Source organism: Hydra vulgaris, chromosome 11 (genome assembly GCF_038396675.1).
Source record: "Hydra vulgaris chromosome 11, alternate assembly HydraT2T_AEP".
Classification (NCBI taxonomy): domain Eukaryota; kingdom Metazoa; phylum Cnidaria; class Hydrozoa; order Anthoathecata; family Hydridae; genus Hydra; species Hydra vulgaris.
Window position 1 is genome coordinate 27177501 of NC_088930.1, and position 23661 is coordinate 27201161.

General features: G+C 28.8%; 1 protein-coding gene across 2 annotated transcripts in view; it reads left to right on the forward strand.

Moving 5' to 3' along the window:
- Nucleotides 1-23661, forward strand: part of LOC136087550 (alanyl-tRNA editing protein Aarsd1-A-like) — a 60110-nt gene that overhangs the window by 12020 nt on the left and 24429 nt on the right. For both annotated transcript variants that reach the window (XM_065810632.1, XM_065810633.1), the window contains 8 exons: nucleotides 3247-3304; nucleotides 3397-3556; nucleotides 3633-3693; nucleotides 3766-3821; nucleotides 3930-4057; nucleotides 4128-4194; nucleotides 12202-12293; nucleotides 23040-23100. In XM_065810632.1, coding sequence (XP_065666704.1) covers nucleotides 3247-3304; nucleotides 3397-3556; nucleotides 3633-3693; nucleotides 3766-3821; nucleotides 3930-4057; nucleotides 4128-4194; nucleotides 12202-12293; nucleotides 23040-23100 — 683 coding nt within the window. The remainder of the gene's footprint in view (nucleotides 1-3246; nucleotides 3305-3396; nucleotides 3557-3632; nucleotides 3694-3765; nucleotides 3822-3929; nucleotides 4058-4127; nucleotides 4195-12201; nucleotides 12294-23039; nucleotides 23101-23661) is intronic.

Here is a 23661-nt window from a genome sequence, read left to right on the forward strand (position 1 = left end):
TATTAGAAGACAATTAGTCAAACAATCAACAGCAAGATATGAATTTTTTAGAAAAATTTCAGAAAAATGGAACAAATTAAATCAAGAAACTATAGATGCAAAATCTATTAACATTTTCAAAAACTCTTATGACAGATTAAAAACAAATTAACTATATTTCAGGCCTTGTTAAGAAGCGCTACGCAGCTCGCATTTTGCTTGCGAAAAGGCGATTTGCCTACGCGTTCAGCAGTTTTGCGCTACGCAAAAACTTATATCTTTTAGAATATTTAAATTATCTTTTGATTACCGTTAACGTGACGTTTATTCAGAAGAAATAAAGTCGTAAGTTTAACCGCAATTGTAAAATAATAGATTTTTTTGTTAAAGAAACAGTTTGTTTCATAATTTTTTTTTTGTTATTAAAAATTAGTTAAAAAAAAAAAGTGTTTTAAGTTTTATCTTAAGGAATTAAATATATAAATTCCTTTTAAATATAAAAATTATTCTTAGTCATAATAAGTTTAAAATTTTAAAATGCACGATTTATTTTGATGTAAATATTTTATTAATAAGATATATTGTTTATTGTTAATTCAATAACGTAAAGTTTTAATGACGTTCATTTAATTTATGAAAATAAATTATGATCACGAACATGTTATCGGTAACTGGATAAATAACAAAAAAAAACTTTATTGTTTAAAAACATTATTAAAAAGAGTTCACAAATTAAATAAGAAAAAATGTATTAACAGTTAATAAAATAACCAAAAACCAAATACAAAATCATAAGAAAATAAACAAATATTTTACGTTTCATGAAAAAAATATTTTTTTCAAAATAAAATTTAGTTCATATTTGAAAAAAATAATAAAAATGATTTTTTTAATAAGAACTTAGATTTTATTTGTAACTTTTGTTATAGTGAGAAAAAAACAAACTGTTTGTCTGATTTTTAACGCGTTAGTAAAATAACTTTAATTACAATGCGGTACTTGAAAAGACGCTAGTGACGCAATATAACTTCTAACGATGCAAAATATATTTGCTGAGTTGAGTTACTTAGAAATGCGCTACGCGTTTTCGCTACGCAGCGAAATCTCGTAACAAGGCCTGATATTTTAACCTCAAGTAAAAGCTGTTATAGCCTAACAACTACTGTTGTTAAACTCCATACTCAACTCGCTGCGTTGAGTATTACAGCAAACATTTATTATTATTATAAATAGAATTCAGGCATTTTAAGAATTATTAAAACAATTAAAAATTTCAAAATAAAAGTGAATAATATATTGAAGTTCAATATTTAAATTTTATTTATTCTTAAAAAAAAATTTTTTTACTCAAAATTAAATATCAAATAAACGTGTTCCGAGGCTGTATCAAGAATTTGCACAAAATGTAAGTTAAACTTATTTTTATAACGCAAGTAGAGCGCAGCAATTATTTTTTTGATAAATGATATATACAACGATACAATTTTAACAAATGGTGTTTGGAAAAATAATCTTTGTTTTCAAACAAAATTGCTAATAAAATAATAAACTTTTAATAAATAAAGTAGATAAATTAACGTAATTTTTTTATTTGTTACTCACTAATTTTTTTAAAATAAAGAATCTTTTTTAGTTGCAAATTTTTTTTAAAATGATTATTTAAGAAATAATCATTTTAAAAAAATTTAATATATTTTAATTCATTTATACAAATGTTGAGAAAAACAATTTTTTATATAAAAAATTTTTTTTAAATTTAATTACTTAATATAAAAAAAAATTAAAGAAATAAACATTTTGTAATAGTATTAATAAAAAACGAGTTAAACAATATTTAACTCGTTTTGCGGTAATTAATATTATTGCAGTAATTTAAAAAAGTTAATTTCTTTAAAGAATAAAAAGATAAAGAAAATTCACATTAGGCAAATGCGTTAAGCATTTGTTATTTAAAACAAGGCCTGCATATATATATATATATGTATATATATATATATATATATATTATATATATATATATATATATATATATATATATATATATATATTGGAGAAGGAGGCAGCTTAGGACCCCGAGGTAGTTAGTAATAGGACAGGGATAGTATAGTAGTAGGACAATGCAAAAATTTTAAAAATTCAAACTTATCAATCAAGTTAATTATATTAGTCAATTGAAAATACTTTCACACATTACAGGATTTTTAGATTTTCTTTTAGCTTTTCTACAAATGTTTTATGATTTTTTTGTTACTGGTTTTTTAATTTTTTAAATGTAAGGATTTACTGAGGAACTTACTTCTTCAAGAAATTTATTTTTTAAATTATTTGTGAAAGAGATATGTTTTACAATATAAATAAAAAGTTCAATTACAAGAAATAAGATTTTCACAAAAAATTTTGTGGAGTATTTTCTGAAATCAGGGTTGTGGCAGCATTGGACAACAAACATTGGACATTTTTTACATTTGTACTACTCCTAATAATCTTATTAGCAATTTAAAATATTAAAAAATATAAAATTAAACAAAGTTTGAGCGCAAAAAAAATGGTACACAACTATAAAAAGAAATATGAAAAAATATTAACAAAGAAAATTTAAAAATTGTAGTAAAACATGTTTTTAATAAAATAATGAAACTAAGAGAGATGCTGCATGTGCATTTGAGTTCTCTAAAAGTACATTGGTTTACAGAATAAAAATGCTTATATATATTATAATTGAAAATTGAAAAGTGATAATTTTTCCTTTTTTGAAATTAAGTTACAAGAATACTTTTATTCATGTTTATTTCCATTTTACATTAACACTCTTTATTTTTTTATTTTTTTTAAAGATTTTTGTATTTATGAGACAAATAGGTGGTTGAATAATATTTTCATTTTAGTTTGTTTGAATAAATTATACAAGAAAATTATTTAATGGTTTAAGACCTTCATAAGAATAACTCTGTTATTGATAATAGTTCCCTTAATTCTGCAATTGTTTATAATTACTGCTCAATAAAAAAAGCGAAATTTTAAGAAACATTTTTTGTCTATGTATATATTTCTGTGTCTGCGTGCAATGGAAAATAAAAAAAGAATGGGGAAAAAAAAATGTTCTCTAATAAAATGTCTTTCATATGTAAATAGCCCCTTTCCAAATCCAAACCTTCTGTTGATGTATGTAACCTTAAATATTGACATCTAAGTTATTATTATTAACTATATTCATTATTTTGAAAGTATGCATATTATTTATTTTTTGGAGCTTATTTTATTTTACAGCACAACATCTTTTATCCGCAATAGCTGACAACAAATATAATTTTCGAACTGTTTCATGGTATAAATTTTTAAATTAAAATAAATAAAAAATTATGTTGGTGTTTTTTTTTGTTGTTTTTTTTAGTTGTGCATATTTTTGTTTTTTTAAAGGGATTTAGGAAAATCCATAAGTCATGTTGAATTAAATACTCCTAAGATCACTGAAGAGCAACTCACTCATCTAGAACTCATATGTAATGAGGCTATTCGTAATCATAAGCCATTAACAGTTCATTATCTAACAAAACAAGAGGCACTAGGTTTAAGAGAGGTATTTATTAAACAACTAATGTTTTGTTCATTAAATTGATGTTTAGAAATTTGATTTTATTAAAATTACTTCACAGGTGAAATCACGTGGTTTACCAGAAGATGTAATTGAGCCAATAAGAGTTATTGAAATAGAAGGTTCAGTTAAACATTGAAATATTTTGTTAAGCTTCTTTTTTAATTAAATTTAAAGTATCATTGATAATTTAGGTATTGAAAAAAATATGTGTTGTGGTACTCATGTATCGAATCTTGCTCATGTACAGGTAATATGTTTAATTCAATATATTTTTTAAAATGGTTTTCAAGTCTAAAGTAATAAATTAATGTTTTAGAAGTCTTACTTTTTTTTCTGAAGCTTTCGCTAATTTTAGGCAATTAAATTAATGCACACTGAAGCTATGCGAGGTGGAACAAGACTTTTCTTCTTAGCTGGTGAGCGTTGCTTTGGTTACATGGGATCATCTTTAGAGATTGAAAGAAAACTTACCAAGATTTTGAGGTAAAAAATAATTGTTAACATATTTTGACAATAGTTATTTTTATATATTTATATTTTCGGATTATTGTAGTTGTGGTCGCAGTGAATATGCAGATAGTATTGACAAATTAAAGTCTTCATTGCGTTCAATTGAAAAGGTAACAATTAAATTATCTTTTTTTTGTGTGTGTGTAAAAATAATACCATAAATGACTTGAATGTATAAACCTAATTTATTATATAAGTATATTATTATATAGTCCTATGTGCAGTCATCAAAATCTTTTGAAATATTTTTTCAACTGATTTCTATTAGAGACTACAGACTTATATAATTTATTTTTAGTGTCATCCATCTAAACTTTACACAAAGAGAGGTCAAGAAGTGTGAGTTATAAAAAAAAAAGCTCTTGGTAGATGCTCATCTTTTGTTATCAGCTCTTTGTTGTTATTAATTGTTTAATTTGATTCAATAAATTTAGATCAATAAATTAAATCATTTTTTCACTGGTTGAAGGTGGTCCTATAACTTTTTTCTGTGTGAATTTTTAAAACATTTTAGCTCTTCTATTTTCTAAAAAATATTTAGATGCTTTCATATGTCTTTCTTTATTTGGATCAGGAGGAACAACCAGATGTTCCTCTTGATCCAATTCAGATGTTGCTCCTTTTCTTCTTCTTTTTATTCTGTAACTTCAGGGGTTCTCTGAGGAACCTCTGAAGTTACAGAATAACAAGAAAAATGCTGTCCATTGAGGACAACTTATATACTATGATTGGAAAGGAAGGATTCAATAATCTTAAAGATGTTACCAGATACACCATAAGAAAAAAACTTATGGAGAAGACCAGCATGCCAAACTTTATCAAAAGCTTTAGAAATTTCAAGAGCAATGGCCTTAACTTCTCCCCCTTTATCTAATGCACGATAAAACCTATCGGTTATTACTGTTAGCAAATCAGCTATAGAACAAGAAGATTGAAATCCATATTGATGATCAAAAAGTAAGTTTTGAGGTTCAAGATGAGAGATTAAGTGTTTGTTAGTTAAAGATTCAAAAACCTTGTTTATTACAGGAAGAAGACTAATGGGATGGTAGTTAGACGAATCAGATCGCTCTCCAGAATTTTTGAAAATAGTGATAACAGATGCCGCTTTCCAGCAGGCTGGAAAAAAAAACTCTAATTAGCACTTGGTAAATAGTTTTTAATCTTGCAAAAGTATTCTCCGGAGTTGTTGTCTATACTTGTTAAAGTATAGGCGACAGCTTTGGAGAATACTTCTGCAAGACTATAACAGGTATGTTGTCCGGGCCACAAGCTGTAGAGGAGTCTAAGCAGAAAATCACTTTAGATACAGAGGCTGGAGTGATATGAATGTCAAGCAATGGATCAACCTGTTTGATGGCTATATCAGGTAGAGTGCAACTAGTGTAATCAAGAGATGATATTGATGAAATTTTCTTTGCAAACCATTTTGTCTTTAGGTGAGGTGACAAAGATCAGAAACAAGACAAAAGTCGAGTAGAAAAGGTAAATATTCGGTTTGTCTGAAAAGCGAGTTTCAAAGTTGACATTTGAGCTAGGGATTGAGAAAGGCAAAAGTTGTGGGCTTTAATGCCTGCACAGTCACTGACACTAGAGCCAAGACAATCAGTGTGATGAGCATTAAAGTCACCCACAACAACGATATTGGCTGGAGATCTTCTTCATCTATTAGGCTGGTGCAGATGTATTTTTAATACATTGTTTCCAGTTTAGGATGTTGAATGCTGGATCTTTTTGACTCAATGCATGGGTTTTGCTTGTGTCTCTGTTTTTATAACTAAGCAACTCATTCTATTATCTCCTAATGAGGGTACAGCTCTAAAACTCAGTTTTATGGTTCTGAAAATATCCAAGTACTAACAGTGCCATGTTGCGCAAGGATGGTGTCCCTGTTCCTACTTTTGGTGAGCGTTGTTGAGGCCCCATTTGGAGCACTTTAGGTTTATTAATAGTAATGTGGCAAATGCTTAGGCTATTAAACAGTGTACTGAGTACTATCTATGCTTTGAGTCAAGTTCTTTAACAAATTTAAAAAATGAATAAAGTAACAAAAACTATAAAACACAAAAAACCATCATCATCACCAAGTTCTCTAAACCTATCATTCACTAATATTTGTGGTCTTCGAAGTAACTTTTCTTCTGTTGAGTCTTATCTCTTGCAAAGTTCACCAGACCTACTTGCTCTTTGTGAGACTAATTTGAGTTTGGCTGTCTCATCTTGTGATATTAGTGTTGATGGTTATCTTCCTTTAATTCGTAAAGACTCCAATAGTCACATGCTTGGCCTGGGCATTCACATTCGTAAGAAATCACCCATTTGCCGTGAAACTAGGTTTGAATCCACAGACTATTCTATCATGTCCTTTCGTTTAGCACAACTTCACTCTATTGCCTTTCTCTTTGTTCTATATCGCTCTCCTTCATGTCAAGACTGCACTCTTTTTGACGTTATTTCTGATCATATTGACCAAGCCCTCTCTCTTTATCCATCAGCTAATATAGTTGTTGTCGGTGACTTTAATGCTGAATGGCTTGGCTCTAGTGTCAGTGACTCTCTAATGTTGGTGACCACTCTGAATAACTCCTCCATGGTTTTCCTCACATTGTGCTGTTGCGATTGCCAATTAAAACCATTATTTCCATATCTATCAGCAAAACAAATCTCCAGAAAACAGGCGTCTGTTTATTACTGCTAGAAACAATTGTAAAAAGGTTTTGTCTAACGCCAAAACTTGCAATTCTCAGGTCATGAAATCTCGTATCTCATCTCAAAAATTAGGCTCTCGTGACTTCTGGAGAATCTTTAATAATATCAATAATAAGGGCAAATCTATAATTCCACCTCTCTTGTATCGTTCAGACTTTGTCACCTCACCTAAAGACAAAGCCAAATTGTTTGCTAAAAACTTTTCATCAATATCATCTCTTGATTCCACTAGTTGCGTTCTACCTGATATTGCCAACAAACAGGTTGATCCATTGCTTGACATTCATATCACTCCAGCATCTATATCTAAAGTGATTTCCTGCCTAGACTCTTCAACAGCTTGTGGCCCGGACAACATACCTGTTATTGTCTTGCAGAAGTGTTTTCCGGAGGTGTCATCTATACTCGCAAAACTATTCAACTTACAAGTGCTTATCAGAGTCTTGTTTTCCAGTCTGCTGGAAAGCGGCATCTGTTATCCCTACCTTTAAAAATTCTGGAGAGGGATCTGTTTCGTCTAACTACTGTTCCATAATTCTTCTTTATCATGAGCAAGGTTTTTGAATCTTTAATTAACAAACACTTAATTTCCCATCTTGAATCTAATAACTTACTTTCTGACCATCAATATGGATTTCGATCTTCTCGTTCTACAGCTGATTTGCTAACAGTAATAGCTAACAGGTTTTATCGTGTATTAGATAAAGGTGGAGAGGTTAAGGTCATCGCTTTTGACATTTCAAAAGCTTTTGATAAAGTTTGGCATGCTGGTCTTCTCCATAAGTCTTCTTCTTATGGTGTATCCGGCAACATCTTTAAGATCATTGAATCCTTCCTTTCCAATCGTAGCATAAAAGTTGTCCTCGATGGACAACACTCTTCTTCTTATTCTGTAACTTCAGGGGTTCCTCAAGGTTCTATCCTTGGCCCTTTACTCTATTTAATTTATATTAACGATCTTCCAGATATTCTCACACCTAAGGTGGCATTGTTTGCTGATGATACTACCATTTATTCTTGTCGTGATAAGAAACCAACACCCTCTGATTGCTTGGAGGGGACATTTGAGCTTGGAAAGGATCTCACTTCTGCTACAGCATCGGGCTCACAGTGGCTGGTGAACTTTAATTCAGATAAAACTCAATTTTTTTCAGCCAATGGTTATTGCAATAGTTTAGATCTTCCTATATTTATGAACGGTGATGTACTTGATGAGTCACCTACTCTTCGTCTTCTAGGATTAACTCTTACTTCCAATCTTTTTTGGAAACCATATATCAAATTAGTTGCAAAATTAGCATCTGCTAAGGTTGCATCTCTTTATCGAGCTCGTCACTTTCTTACTTTGGATTCTATTCTCTATCTCTATAAATCTCAAATCCGGCCTTGTAAGGAATACTGTTGCCATATCTGGGGCGGATCTTCTAATGATTCCCTTTCTCTTTTAGACAAGGTGCAAAACACATTATAAACAGTTGGACCTGCTCTTGCGGCCAACCTCCAACCATTATCACATCGTTGTGGTGTTGCTTCTCTTCTCTTCTCTACAAATACTATAATGGGCACTGCTCTAAAGAGCTAGCATCTCTTGTGCCATAAACTAAAATTCATTCTGGTGTTACTCGTCATTCAATTAAGTGTCATCCTTTTTCTATGACTGTTCCTAAGTGCTCCATAAACGCTTATTCGTCTAGTTTTTTTCCTCAAACATCAGCTCTTTGGAATTCGCTTCCTTCATCATGCTTTCCTGATTTATATTATTTGCAATCCTTTAAGTTGTCTGTCAATCGTTATCTTGCTCTACAATCTTCATCTTTTTTCTTTCAGTAACTTCCAACTTTTAAGATGAAGATGTTTAAAAAAAAAAAAAGAGAGCTATATAGAACAAAGAGAAAGGCAATAGAGTGAAGTGGTGCTAAACGAAAGCACATGATAGAATAGTCTGTGAATTGAAACCTAGTTTCCTGACAAATGGATGATTTCTTACGAATGTAAATGCCCAGGCCAAGCATGTGACTATTGGTGTCTTCATGAATTAAAGGAAGATAGCCATCAACACTAAGATCACAAGATGAGACAGCTAAACTCAAATTAGTTTCACAAAGAGCAAGTAGGTCTGGTGAACTTTGCAAGAGATAAGACTCAACAGAAGAAAAGTTACTTCGAAGACCACAAATATTAGTGAATGATAGATTTAGAGAACTTGGTGATGATGATGGTTTTTTGTGTTTTATAGTTTTTGTTACTTTATTCATTTTTTAAATTTGTTAAAGAACTTGACTTAAAGCATAGATAGTACTCAGTACACTGTTTAATAGCCTAAGCATTTGCCTCATTACTATTAATAAACCCAAAGTGCTCCAAATGGGGCCTCAACAATGCTCACCAAAAGTATGAACAGAAACACCATCCATGCGCAACATGGCACTGTTAGTACTTGGATATTTTTCATCTGTTGATGGAATCAGCCTCTCTAAGAGCTACCACTGAGTTCGGGAAACCTGACTACCAGGCGGCCTCAGAACCATAAAACTGAGTTTTAGAGCTGTACCCTCATTAGAAGATAATAGAATGAGTTGCTTAGTTATAAAAACAGAGACACAAGCAAAACCCATGCATTGAGTCAAGAAGATCCAGCATTCAACATCCTAAACTGGAAACAATGTATTAAAATTTTATCTGCACCAGCCTAATAGATGAAGAAGGGGTACAAGGCTGGTCAACAGATAGAATCTGTTTACCCCTTAAGTCTTTGCCAAGGAGGCTTTCTACTAGACAGTAGCCAGATGCATTTAAATCTACCCAAGATTAGTATTTTTATCGAGACACCATTTCTAGCCTTTACTCAACCAAGAGTGTTTAAGTCAGAGTTGGCTTCTCCTAGCCTTTGCCTAAAAAAGTGTATCATACAAGGCAGCAGGACATGAAAGAGATTGTAGCACTTTCTGAACTCAAATATTTTATCTAAAGGTGTCTTGTAGTATATGTATTAATAATAATTTTATTATTTTGGCTAATGCCAAGGTTATGCTTGATTTGTTTTTATTCCTCCTGTTGTGTCCAATGCTGTTAATGTTTATTTTTATCATGTTATTTTCCTAATTGTATTTGTTGAAATGTCTATACATTTAGCTTTAACTCCACCTACATATATTCCTAAAGTTCTTAAACTAACAGTTTATGGTAAAAAACGGCACTTAACTACTCTATAAAATCTAGCTAAACAAAATTAAGTACAGATTATGTCAAAAGGCAAATCATTTTAAAAAAAAAAAATTCTGTATGTTTTAATTTTTTTACTGTAAAATATGCGCAGAGTGTTGCTACATTGACTATCTTATAGCCTGCTACTACAACAAGGAAGTGCTGCTACATTCAATATCTTTTAGACTGCTGTTAAAATTTTTTCCGGTTTTTAAAATAAATTTAAAAAAAAAACAACATAAAACTGATATTTTTATGGGAAATACTAAAAACAACTAAGCAAGAGAATTTATTTTCTAATAATTATTTATATATATATATATATATATATATATATATATATATATATATATATATATATATATATATATATATATATATATATATATATATATTAGAAAATAGTAAATAGTATTAGGTTGTTGTTCCTATTTAGTATTTTCTTGATAATCTTTTTTATAAATAGAAACTTTAATTAAAATAAACATATTATAGAAAAAATATTTTACAGGATGTTGGAAATTGTTATAATTAATTTTATAATTGATGTAGTTATATTGCAACCAAAAAATTTCTTTTTGCTGCATTGAAAAAGAGTACTTTAAAATTAGCATAATTTTAGTCATTCATTTTTATACTTTTGTAAAAGTACATACTTTCATATCTCATTTAGAATTTACTCTCGCTTAATCGTCTTCAATTTTTACCATAAAATATAAACTTCATGTTTCTTATAAAAAAATAGTTTAGAAGACCCAAAAAAGTTTAAAAACTTTTTCGGGTCTAAAAGAATATTTAAATTGGTAGATTGCCTCACCTAACTAAAACCATCATTCAATGGAGCAGCACTCCTCGCATGTTCTACTAGTTTGTTAGTCAATGTAGACACACTCCTCCTTTGCTCTACTTATTTGACATTTGATTTAGCTGCACTCTTTGCATGTTCTACCTATTTGTCAGTCAATGTAGCAGCACTAATCACATGTCCTACTAATTTGTTAGTTGATATGTATGTAATTTTTATGTATGTAGTTGATATGTATGTAATATTTGTATATATGTAAACAATTTAAAAAAAATTGTTCAGAATGTTTTTATTTTTATTTAAAAAAATTAAAAATATTCTAGTTTATTAAGTTGCATTTTTGTGGTTTCTTAAAAATTGATAAAATTTATGTAGTTTTTTTAATTTAATTAATTAATGGTTTTTACATAAATTTTACTTTATTTAATATTTTTATAGATGAAGAGTCATTAAAAGCCGTTTTTTACCACCAACAGTAAATTTAAAGTTCAAACTTAAGGAATGAATTAATGGGCTAAAATGTTTTTGATTGAAACAAAAGAATAAATGCATATCAAGAAAAACAAACTTTTTTATTTTAATTGAAGCTTGCCTTCTTTGTTTTGTTGTAGGCCAAAAAGTCTTCTTAATGTATGCTGCAATCTTTTATAATTTATTCAAGCACCTTTTATTCCTAAGAGTACATGACCCCATTGATTTTTTTGTTTGTTTAAAAGATCGATTATGTAACAAAAAAATCCATGACGTTATGTAATAAAACTCTTAAGAAGTGTAGATGTCTGTAGATTGCAGCGTATATTATACGCTGCAATCTACAGACATTTGGCCTACAATCGAAGACTGTTTGGCCTACAACAAAACGGAGAAGGCAAGCTTTGACTAAAACAAAAAAATTAGTTTTTCTTGGTTACATTTATTCTTTTGTTTTAATCAAAAAAAGCCAAACATTTTTTTATTTTTCTCTTTTATATGAACACAACATGTCTCTGAGGTTTGGGATCCCTTTAAAGATGGTTTGGTTAAAGAATTTGGGATCTCTGAGGGATCCCTTTAAAGTAGTTTATGGGGAAAACATTAAGCAGTAATTAATGTTGTAAAAAAACATTTTTACAGCAATTATGAAATAATGTTTTTTTGAAGAAAAAAACAGATGGTTAATTAATTTTTTCTACACATCGTTTTTAGAAAATTGTAATTTAAATTTATTTTATTATATCTAGATTAAATATTTTATTAAATATTAATAGATTTAAAATTTATTTTATTATATTTTTTATAAAAATAAGTTTATATATATATATATACACACACACACGGAAGCTGCCACCTATCCCTACATGGTATGATTTCATAATATGCTTATTTAATGTTTAGACAAATTTTTTTTATTTTCATCTAGTCCTTTCGGAATAATCTTAAAGAACTAGCAAAATTTGAAGCAGATAATCTCACGAAATCAGCATCTGAATTAGGTTATATTTTTAAACACAGGTTGCATTTTTAAATATAATTCTTTTTTTTTTGCATTTTTAAATATAATTCTTTTCTTCTTTTTTTTAAAAAAAAATGTATATATATAAATACATTTATTTTATACATATATATGCACACCCCTCAGAATTAAGGTTGGCAATGCTGACCTTGCACAAAAAAATGCCGACCTTGTTTCTATGTTTTATAGTAAAACCTTTGTTTTGAAATATTTTTGCTGACCTGATGGCAATCTCTAACAGTTTAAGGTTTATTGCCGACCTCATTTTTCCTGTATGCATATGTGAGTGTGTGTGTTGTGTGTGTGTATGTATGTATGTATGTATGTATGTATGTATATATATATATATATATATATATATATATATATATATATATATATATATATATATATTGACGCATGTTCCTGGGTCATAAATCGATAAATAGTTGTACAAAAGTAATGAAAAAAAATTAATTAAACATTCGAGTTTCTTGTTGAAAAATGTTATCGACAAGAAAAAGGTCACTCACAAACCAAAAATTCGAATTTATCATATATGCATATGGATAAAATTTCAAACAATTTTATGATAATTCTAATTGGAGAGTTATGTAGTTTTAAGGCATTATACAGTTTATTGTTACATCATAACATTGTAAATTACAAGTAAATATAAAATTACAAATTTAAATAACAATTCTACAAGAACAAAAAGCTACTGTATATCAAAAAAATGTTGTGTAGTATTTAGCTTAATTAAAGCTAAATACAAAGTTTATATGCTTTTTAAGACTAAATAAATCTAAGCTAAGAAGGCATTTGGTTGCTCGTTCTGCACACTGAATTGTCCTGAGAATTTCCAGTCTTGATGGTTTCTGATTCCAAAATTTTTTTACTGAGTTTAATGCTTCCTAACAGTGCAAAGTGCTACATAACTTCCGATAATCATCTGTATCGTACATTTGGTCAGTATAGTCTGCCCATCTTTAAGAAATGAATCTACAAATGTTGAGTAGTGAGTCTCTTCTCTCTGGCAAAAAAATAAATGTCAAAAGAGCTAGTATTGCTTGGCAGTTCCAACTGGCATTGTTAAGTTAAATATTTTCTGAAATATCACTTTAGGGAGTTAAATAAAATAGAAATTTTATTATCATATATTGATATTCTTGGTGACTATCAAAATGCAGTGATCAGCTTTCTAAATGTAGTGCTTTCTTCTTGTTTTACAGCTTCTTTAATAGTTGATCTGAATATAACAGACTGTAAAGTTGTCTGAATGTCAATCCTATTTTGAGATAACTGTCAACAAATAGTTGCTGCTTTGTTGGTTGATAACTTTAAAGGTGTTGCAAATTTGGTTGCAGGTTTGGCTTTGCTGTAGTTCTTGCTGGTACTTGTGGACTGTTCTTCTGAATCTTCACAGGGACGTGGTGGCCCAGTATGAGGGTACGAGGACTTGTACTGGGCCCCCAATCCTCAAACAGAAAAAATTTATTTTAGTTTTATAAGTTTCTATCAATGCATTTTTTACAATATTTTATTTAACTTGCTTTCAGTTATGTTTGTTTGTTTATTTGGTGTCTGCGCAAAACAAATACTAGGTCAGCAGTAATAATAAAAGAAATATGCTAAACTTTAGTTTAGCATAAATAAAAGAAATCATTAAGAGAAGTAATTTATACAAACAAAAAACAACAAACTTTGTTTAGTGTAGTTAAATAAAATCAATGTTGAATAAAAATAACAAAAAACGTTGTTGACCTGAATTGTTAGTTTTTATACTGTAAAAAAGTAAGTAATGCTTTAATACTTAACTTATAAATAATAATTAAAAATAATAATTAAAATTTTTAAAGTAAATAAGTAAAAAAATATATATCATGTCAATGTAGAAATATAAAGAAGAAAGCTAAATATAAAAAAGAAAGCTGGAAACTGAAAATGATCGATTAGTTTGTTTTGCTCGAGAAAGAGAACGGAAATTTCGAGCTAGAGCAATTGAATCAGCTGAACAACAAACGAAGGTAAATTGATAAATAATATTGTGTGTTTAATGAATTTTTGTTATTATTTTCATTCACTACTACTCAATATGCTCCAGTCTACTACCTATCAGTCCATGGAATTTATAAATAGTACTACTATGTATAAATTCCATGGACCAATAGTAGTTAACTCAATAATAGTTAACTCAAATGAAAGAAACCAATGCCCTGATTTTTATCATAGGACTAGTTTTAATTCTATATTTATTTATGTTTCAGGTGAAATAAAGGAACAAAAAAAAGAAAGAATCAACATGAAAATATAAATCTGGTGCTAAAAAATGCTTAAAAACGACAACATGAATCAAAAGCAGCTGGCAATGATCCAAAACAATTAAAGTTAACAGCAGCTCTTGCGTCAGTGCAAGGGCCACAAATACAGAGAAAAGCGGGATATTATTTACAGCAACAGAGAATTTAGGATTAACATCAACATCCATTATGAATATCACAAATAAGCCTATTATTGAAACAGAGCCAATAACAGAGATTAGTGACCAATCGTCTGTACAAGAAACAGACAATAATCAAGATATCATAATTGTAGCAGATAAAGGAGCAAAACTACAATATTCAGGCACATTCTGAAACCAAAACATTACTGAAACTGAGAAAGTGCCTGTCGAAATGGGTAACTATGAAGTGCCTGTAACTGCAGCGACGGACCTAACTCTAGCAGAAAAGATTATTCAGAAGCAACTAGACAACGTTGTAAATGTCAATAAAATGATCCAGCTAAATTTCTAGAGCTGAAAAATGCAAAGATGATTGATAAAAAGCAATTTAATGTATTAGGGCCAAATCAGTCAACAAAACATTCAAGGTTATCTAAATATTACACTGAATCGGTTAAAGTTAATGACATTGAAATTGTGCAGAAAAGGTCATCAAAAGGTCTAACTTACTCTATACTATTGTTTGTTTATGCTTTGGATCAAGAGAGGAGATAAATTCTTTATGTGATGGGTTTGATAATTGGTCAAACTTAAGTCACATAACAAAGCATTGCACTCAGAAAAACCATCGAAATGCTGCTGAAGCTATGGTCCATGCATTTTCAGACTACAAAATTGATAAAATAATAAATATTGAAACCATGAGAGATCTGAACAAAAAACGTAAAAGGCGGAGAAACTGCATCAATACCTAATACGAGTTTTTGATGCTATTTGGTATTTGATCACAGAGAGTATTTTTTTACGTGGAAATGAGTCAACTTATTTACAATGACTCTGAAAAAAGTGAAATCTTTTTATGTGGCGTGGGTAAATTTCTAAAGTTGTTAGATTTACTCAGTCAGTATGATGAGGTACTGAATGAAAAAATTTCAAATGCTCGCCGTACTCAAAAACAATCTGCTGGAAGGGGTGCTAGAATAACGCCTCTTTCTAATAATACACAAAACAAGCTAATTCATACTACGACATAGATAGTCAAGAAGGGTATTTTAGAAGAGGTAAATAACTCAGTATTCTTTTCACCATCAGCTGATGGCACCAATGATATTACACTCTGTGAGCAAACTTCTACTGTATTACGTTATGTTACACTTGCTGTAGAAGAGGCCATTGTAAAGGAATATCTGATTTCAATGGTTGAAACTGGAGAACTACTGGTGAAGGAAAAAGTGAAAAAATCAAAGATGAAATCAAATCAATTAACGTAGATATTTAAAAGTGTGTAGGCATGTCCTTTGATGGTGCAAACAAGATGCAAGGAATAAACAAAGGAGTTGCAACAGATTTGTAGCAGTGTTTTCCCATGACAACAAATATTTATTGTGGGTCTCATGGAACAAATCTGGTTATGAAAGTTTATGCAAAATCTTCCGTTGTTTCTGTTAACTTTTTGGAACAGAAAACAAGCCTGGTAATGTGCAGAAATTAAAGACTTTTCTGTACGGAAACTCAAGGAAACAAAATAATGTTTTTGAGAAGTGCAAATCTCTTCTTGAGGATGTGAATCAGTCTATTGAACTGGCTGCTACCCACAGTATTCGTTTCAGTGCCTTACAAAATGCTGACACTATACCGTGTCCGACTGCTGACACTATACCGTGCAGTAATTGATTGCCTTGAACAAATTTCAAATGACATGGAATTTAAATGAACAAATTTCAAATGACATGGGATTTTAATGAATAAATTTCAAATGACATGGAATTTAAAATGAATATTCGAAGTAAAACACAAGGTCTTTTATCCCGTCATATGAAACAATTGCGACTTTATGTCTCTTCAAAGAAATTTTTACTATCTTGGGTCCCCTAAATAAAATTCTTCAAGGAGAAACACTTGATTTTTCATTTAGTTTAATGTCTGTCGATGTATCACTGAAAAAGCTTCAAGTATCAAGGGATAGTGATGACCAAAATGCTATTATATCTGCTTTTAAAATTGCAACTGAAGCTCAGCTTGAACAGCACACATTTGTTGAGAATACGATTCGCAGAAAGAAACGACTGGACTTCAATGAAATAAATGATGAGCGACTTACTCAGGCTAAAGATCAGTGGCTGGCAGAAGTGTTTTATACTCTAGTGGATTCAGCAATTGCAGTTCTTGTTGACATATTTTCTTTACAGCGGAAATTCTTAGAAAGCATAGACATCTTTTATTGAAGAATATGAGTGAAGATATTAGTCATAATTTTCATAACTCTAGTTCACAAGAAAAAATTCAATCAGTGCTTGAAAAATTCAAAATTGGTATTAGTTTAGTTCACTACTGAAATGGTTGATTTTGCTGAGATCTACAGAAAGGCATGTTGGGGAATGTGTTCTTTTGTCAGTGGAGCATGAAAAAATGTGGAATTTGACCCATTCAGACATAATAAAAAGCTATGCTGATACAAATGAGTTACGTAATATTTTGTATCCTTGAAAAACTTTTTTTAGTATAAATATAATTTTCCTTGATTGGTTATTTGTCTCTCGTTAAAAGTGCTTAATTGGACCCCTCTTCTGGAAATTTGTACCTGTTTTTCAGGTGCCACCATATCTCTGAATCTTCAGACTCTTAATAGTCTGCCTCAGACCAAGATTTGAAAGTAGACGTTGTTACTATTGTCATTGAAGTAGGCTTCAAGGATATTTTTCTTTTTTTGGATGGATAGTTTTTGAACTAGTAGTCTTTCCAGTTGTATACCTGAACTGTCGTTTGCTTTTAATATGAAGTTTTTAATTTTTTCTGAAGCTTTTAATCTTTTGTCCTCACTGCAGAGCCATTCACCATTCACTTTTAGAAGACCCCAGAAAATTCAAGAAAGTTTCAGAGATTTCTAAAAAAATTCCAGATCAGTCCAGAAAACTCTAAAAAGTTCCATAAGTTTCAAGAAAATTCTTAAAAGTTCTATAAGGTTCAACAATATTTTAGGCTTCAGAAAATCATAATGCCTGCAAATATTACTTATATACCATTTAAAAAATTTTATGTTGTGGTTGACCTTTTTTAAAAATTTATTAGAAAAAAACCCATTTTCATTACTTTTGAGCAAAAGTTTATCAATTTATGACATAGGGTCATTCCATATTAGATCGTTATATTTCAAAAATATTTAAACTGAATATTAGAAATAGATTTTTTTAAATTAACAGACACATTAGTGTCTATATAAAAAACATGGAGTTGTGTTTAACTTTTTTTGTTTTTTTTTTTAATTTTTAATTCTCAGAACATTAGTGGTTTTAATAAATTTGTTAATAAGTGATATTATTATTACTTCAATTATTAGTTAGTATGTTATTAAAAAGAAAAAAGGCATTTTTCACCGTCACGACCACGACTATTATAACAAATTTAGTTTTTTTATACAACCTAAATTTAATTTTTTTTTAATTAGAAAATATTTAGCAAAAGCATTTTAGTTGAAATGAATATGTGTAAAAAAAAAATTTATAAAATCCTTGTCTGGAATAAAGTAAAATGCAATTTCTTTTTTGTCACAACGGCGGCGTAATGCATGTTTTGATGTTTAAATGCGTCGTTTTGATGTTTAAATCCATTGTTTAGATGTTCAAATGCGTGAAGATGTAGGTATAATTTGAAAAATTAAAACAAGTTTTATAAAGAGTAGTTTAAATAATTGATATAACTGTGTATTTAAAGGTTATGAACTAATTTAAAATATGACTTATTTGATATACTCTACATAAAAATACAGGAAATATATAAATATTAAAACAATGCCCAAACCACACAAACAAGTTTGTAAAGATTATAGAGAAAGAAAGAAAACTGAATTAAACAAAATAGTAGAAGAATGAAGGAATATTTGTTGCCAAAATTCAATGCCAAAACAAGAATTGAAAAAAAAAGAGCTTGCTAAATTACGACAGCATAAACACAGAGATCTTCAAAAAGCTCAAGGTATTATTGATATTCCTTATTCTTCTTCTAGTCAAATGGAAGAAGACATCTATCATTCAAATTTGTCAGAAGCTAATGCTGTGAACCATGTTAAATTGGCTTTACCAAAGTTGCCACGAAAAACAGACTATGTCAGTAAACAGTTAGAAATAAAAATGAACATCTCTTTACCAGATATATCAAAAATAAAAAAATGCATCCGTTTATCTTCTAGTGTATTTAATCATGTACTAGAGTTTTACAACCGCGAAAAAATATCTCGGTGGACTCCAGGTATTAAAGACTTTATAAAAATTGGTGGTGAAAAATTTCATAAACATTACTTGTTACTTAAATTAAGCGAATGTTATGCCCTGTACGCAGAAGAATTTAGTAGCAAGATAAAATTTTCCAAATTTTGTGCACTTCATCCAGCTCAAATACTCACATATTCAGAGACGCCTTTTGAAACCTGCTGTTGTCTAAATCATGAAAATTTTATTAATATATGCAACGCTTTATCCTCAAACCCTAATTTTGAACCTTATAACACAATCTGGGTAAGGAAATGGATTCTTTGCACCCCTTTCACTTCAGATTCCCTCTTACTATCATGTAGTTTTTGTGCTGTCCTAACAACCGAATGCTACCACCATCCAAAGAGCAAAACAAAGAATGCATTAAAGTCATTTATATAAATTGGTACAAAGACAAGGTTACAAACCGTGTACAGCAGGGATTTATCAAACAGTCTTTGTATGCAACATATACTGAGTTTTTAAAAATGCTACCTCAATTTCAGATTCACCATTTAATTAAGCGTCACCAAGCCTCTGTTTATCGCCACCAAATAGATAATATTATGGATGGTGAGTTATTAATACACTTTGATTTTAGCCCAAACTATTGCTGTATTCATCAAGAACAAGTTCAAAGAGCTTATTGGAGACAATCTCAAATAACAATCTTCACTGTTGCTGTTTATGGTAAAGATTTGAAAAGTATGGTTACTTATTTAACAGATAAAAATGATCGCAACAAAACATGCGCCAGTGTTTTCCTTGAATTAACTTTAATGGTAAAAGGCTTACACAACCAATTCAATAATACACAAAGTAACGTTTAGGAGTGATGGTCCATCTTCTTAATCTAAAAACTGCTTTATTCCAACTTTAGAGTGGAATTTTTTTGCTATAGTCTATGGAAAAGGAGCCACAGATGGGGTAGGAGGAAATTTAAATAGAATAGCATAGCAAAAGTTTAAAGCAAGACAAGTTATTATTCAAAATGTGTGGCAGTTTTATGAAACTATATGCAAAGATTCGACGGTAATTTTAATGTATTTGACTGAAGATGAAATTGATCAACATTATAGTCAGCTAAGCGATACTTTACTACTAGCAGAAAAGGTTGTAGATATACAACTTTACTATTACTGGAAAAAAAAGAATGAAATTTTTAGCATAAAAAACATATTATCACTATCAGGCAAATAACATAGCAAACAAAAAATTGTTATTTAGTATATTGATTTGTTTAGTTTATTTAAATGTCTTTATTATTGCAATTTAATAAAGTGATTTGTTAGGTTTTTTAGTTAAAAACCTTTTTGATGTATCTTTTATTTTTCTAAGGATAACTATAAACAATGTTTAAATTGTTTATATATTTTTAAAAACTTTGGCATTGCTAAAATATACCTTAAAAATACCTGAAAGGTAATGTTATCTCATAGTACAATATTTTGTTATGACCATGATTTCATGACCGCGACTTTTTGCTCGCTACCATTTTATGTAAAAGATGAACAAACAAAAAAATTGTATTATAGTTAATGTAATTAAGTTAATATAACGTTCTCAAAAAAATAATTAAAAAATGTACACATTACCAAAAAAAAAAAAATAAGGTTTATTAAGTTCCTTGCTTATATTTTCACCTTTTGCTGTAAAAATGTCACAACCGCGATATATAGAATGACCCCATAGGAAATTACATATTTTAAAAAAAGTGTATATATATAATAATATATATATATAATAATATTTATATATAAACACTACTGTCGGAAAAATTGTGGACACCCTTGAATTTTGTAAAAATGGTAACTGATCTAAGGATTTCATTAATCAATGCACACAATATTGAACACAAAACACAGTAATAATACAGTTAAGTAAAGTCCATATATAAAAAAACATCAATTATTAGTCTATTGAATAGCCTTAGGCCCTTTTTCGTAGTGTCCACAATTTTTCCGACAGTAGTGTATATATATATATATATATATATATATATATATATATATATATATATATATATATATATATATATATATATATATATATATATATGGGCATATTTTAATTTCTGCGCGTGATTTTATTTTTCTTATTTATTATAATTGGAAGCTTTGACTTAACAATTACAATTTTCTTAAAGAGCAACTCTAACAAAAATATATTTTCATATTTTCATTTTTCATTTTATATCACTTCATATCACTATATTTATCACTTTATATCATTTCATATCATATCACTATATTCATCATTTCATATTCACATTTTTTATACTTTAGACTACGTGAATATTTAAATATATTTTTATCATTTTTTTTTTTTTAGTGTGTGTGTGTTAATTTTGCAATAGTATGAAAAATATTCAATAATTTTGATATTCAATAACATACAAAAATAAAAAAAACCACATAACTCTACAAGAAATATTTTACTGTTGAAACTTATTTTCTGAGGAATTAAAGTTTATTTATATAGTAACTAGATTATCTAAACTTATTTTCCGTGTGTGATTCCGCTTCAAACTTAATTTATTCTTAGATAACATTACTAATGAATAAAATTCTTTGTTTACAAAATATTTATATAGGTTAGAATTAAATGAAAGTAAATTGGAGATTGCCAGTTCTATTATTATGAATGTAATTGATAAAACATTTATGAGTTTTTGTGCATGATTTTTGGAAATGCCCATATATATTTAGATATAGATAGATTAATTATATAGATATATATTATGGTGAAGGTAGTTACCTCATTATGAAAATTCTTTTAAAATTTTTCTGTGCATGGAGTATTTGAAAATATAGCTGAATTCTGAATAAAAATTTTAGAAGCTGAAGGGATTCCACAATCAATAATTTATCACACAATACAATGTTATAAAAGTTGACTTTAAAAAGCAGCAACTAAAATCTTGTTAAAATGAGTCATAGAACATTGGTATCAAAATTAAGTCTATTGAAAACACGTATTCAAATATGTTTGAAAAAATTTAGCCTAAAATACTACAAATGACAACACACTTCAAAATATAGTGCAGCACAAACAGAAAAAATGTCTAGCAAGTGCTGGAGTGTGCTAAAAAATGATGGATTCTGAAACTTTCTATATGTTAAAAAATACTCTACCTTTTCTGGTTCTAATATGCCAGAAAACAGTGGATTTATTCTGATATAACACAAACCGGATTTAGCTGGTTTTTCCTTATGAGAATGAAAATAATTCACCAAATATAAAGTACAAGTCAAAGCATAAGTAAAAACCTAATATGTTACTCATCACTATCCTGTTACCAATTTTGTAAATCCATTTCAGATTGGCACTATCCTGTAACCCAATTGTGTAAATCCACTCTCTAAGACATTTAATTACCATAATTCAGAACAACAAAAAGACTGGTTTTCTAAATTAAAAAATTTTGTGTCAACTTGCTTTTTCAAAAATAGATTCAAAAGTAAAAATAACTTTTTTTTAATAATTTTTTTGCCTATTGGTATTAAATCTTGACCACTTGCTACAACAGATCCTTAGTAATTTTAAGTAATCTGATACCTGACTCATGAACATTATGTCATCTTTAAATGTTTTATCAAGTTGAGAGACTATTTTATTAAATTTGAATTGTTGCAAATCACTTCAGCTTACTGATTGTCTCAATCTCTTTACTTTTATTAGACTAATAAATAATATTTAAATGCAAATTAAAAGTTTGTTTTTATTACATTTATTTATTTATTATTTAATTTATTTTAAGTACAATTTTTATTTTATTTAACATAATAGTAGCTATAATTTGTTAAACATGTTTTATAGTAGGTATAATTTTTAACAAAAACCACTTTAAGCAAATAAAAAACTAAAACTGAGCAACTGATAACTACAAGTATGGAGACATACTTGTAGTAAATTTGTCTATGGAATTAAGTGATTTTCATTAGAACTGATTAACTAAATATTTCATTCAATGCTTTATATCTTTTAACCATATATATTTTTGAATTCAGAATTTAATGATATTAACTATTTTTAAACTTTAAAAGATCTTGACATTATTATTTGTTGTTGTTAAGAGAGGAAGGAGATACTGATTACATATTTGCAGTACTGAATTCACTAGCTGATTCTACAAAGGTATTTTATTATTTTTTATTGTGAGTTCATATTTATAATTTTTTGCATTGTTTAATACAGAGCATAAATCATAAGTAACAAAATTAATCTTAATTTATTTTTTAATTGACAAGTTACATTTACAAAGGTTTAAACAAATTTTTGTAAGTCTGAATTATGAAGTTTAAATTAATGTTTTCAATATAAAAAGGTTATAGTTGTTTAATAAAGTTACTTGCCATGGTTATCATAGATCCTGATAGATCCTGGCCACCGCCTATACTGTTAGACCCTTACATGTATTTTTAATGGTTTAAACAAATTTTTTAATTGACAAGTTACCTTTGCAATGGTTTAAACAAATTTTTTAATTTTAAACAAATTTTTTAATTGACAAGCTACCTTTACAATGGTTTAAATAAATTTTTGTAATTCTGAAGTATGAAGTTTAAAACAATGTTTTAAATATAGAAGGATTATTGTTGTTAAATAAAGTTTACACAAGTTTTTGTGTAAACTTTTTTTGATATCCATACTGTTTATGTAAAAATAAAAGTTGTACGTAGGATATCCACTGTTAAT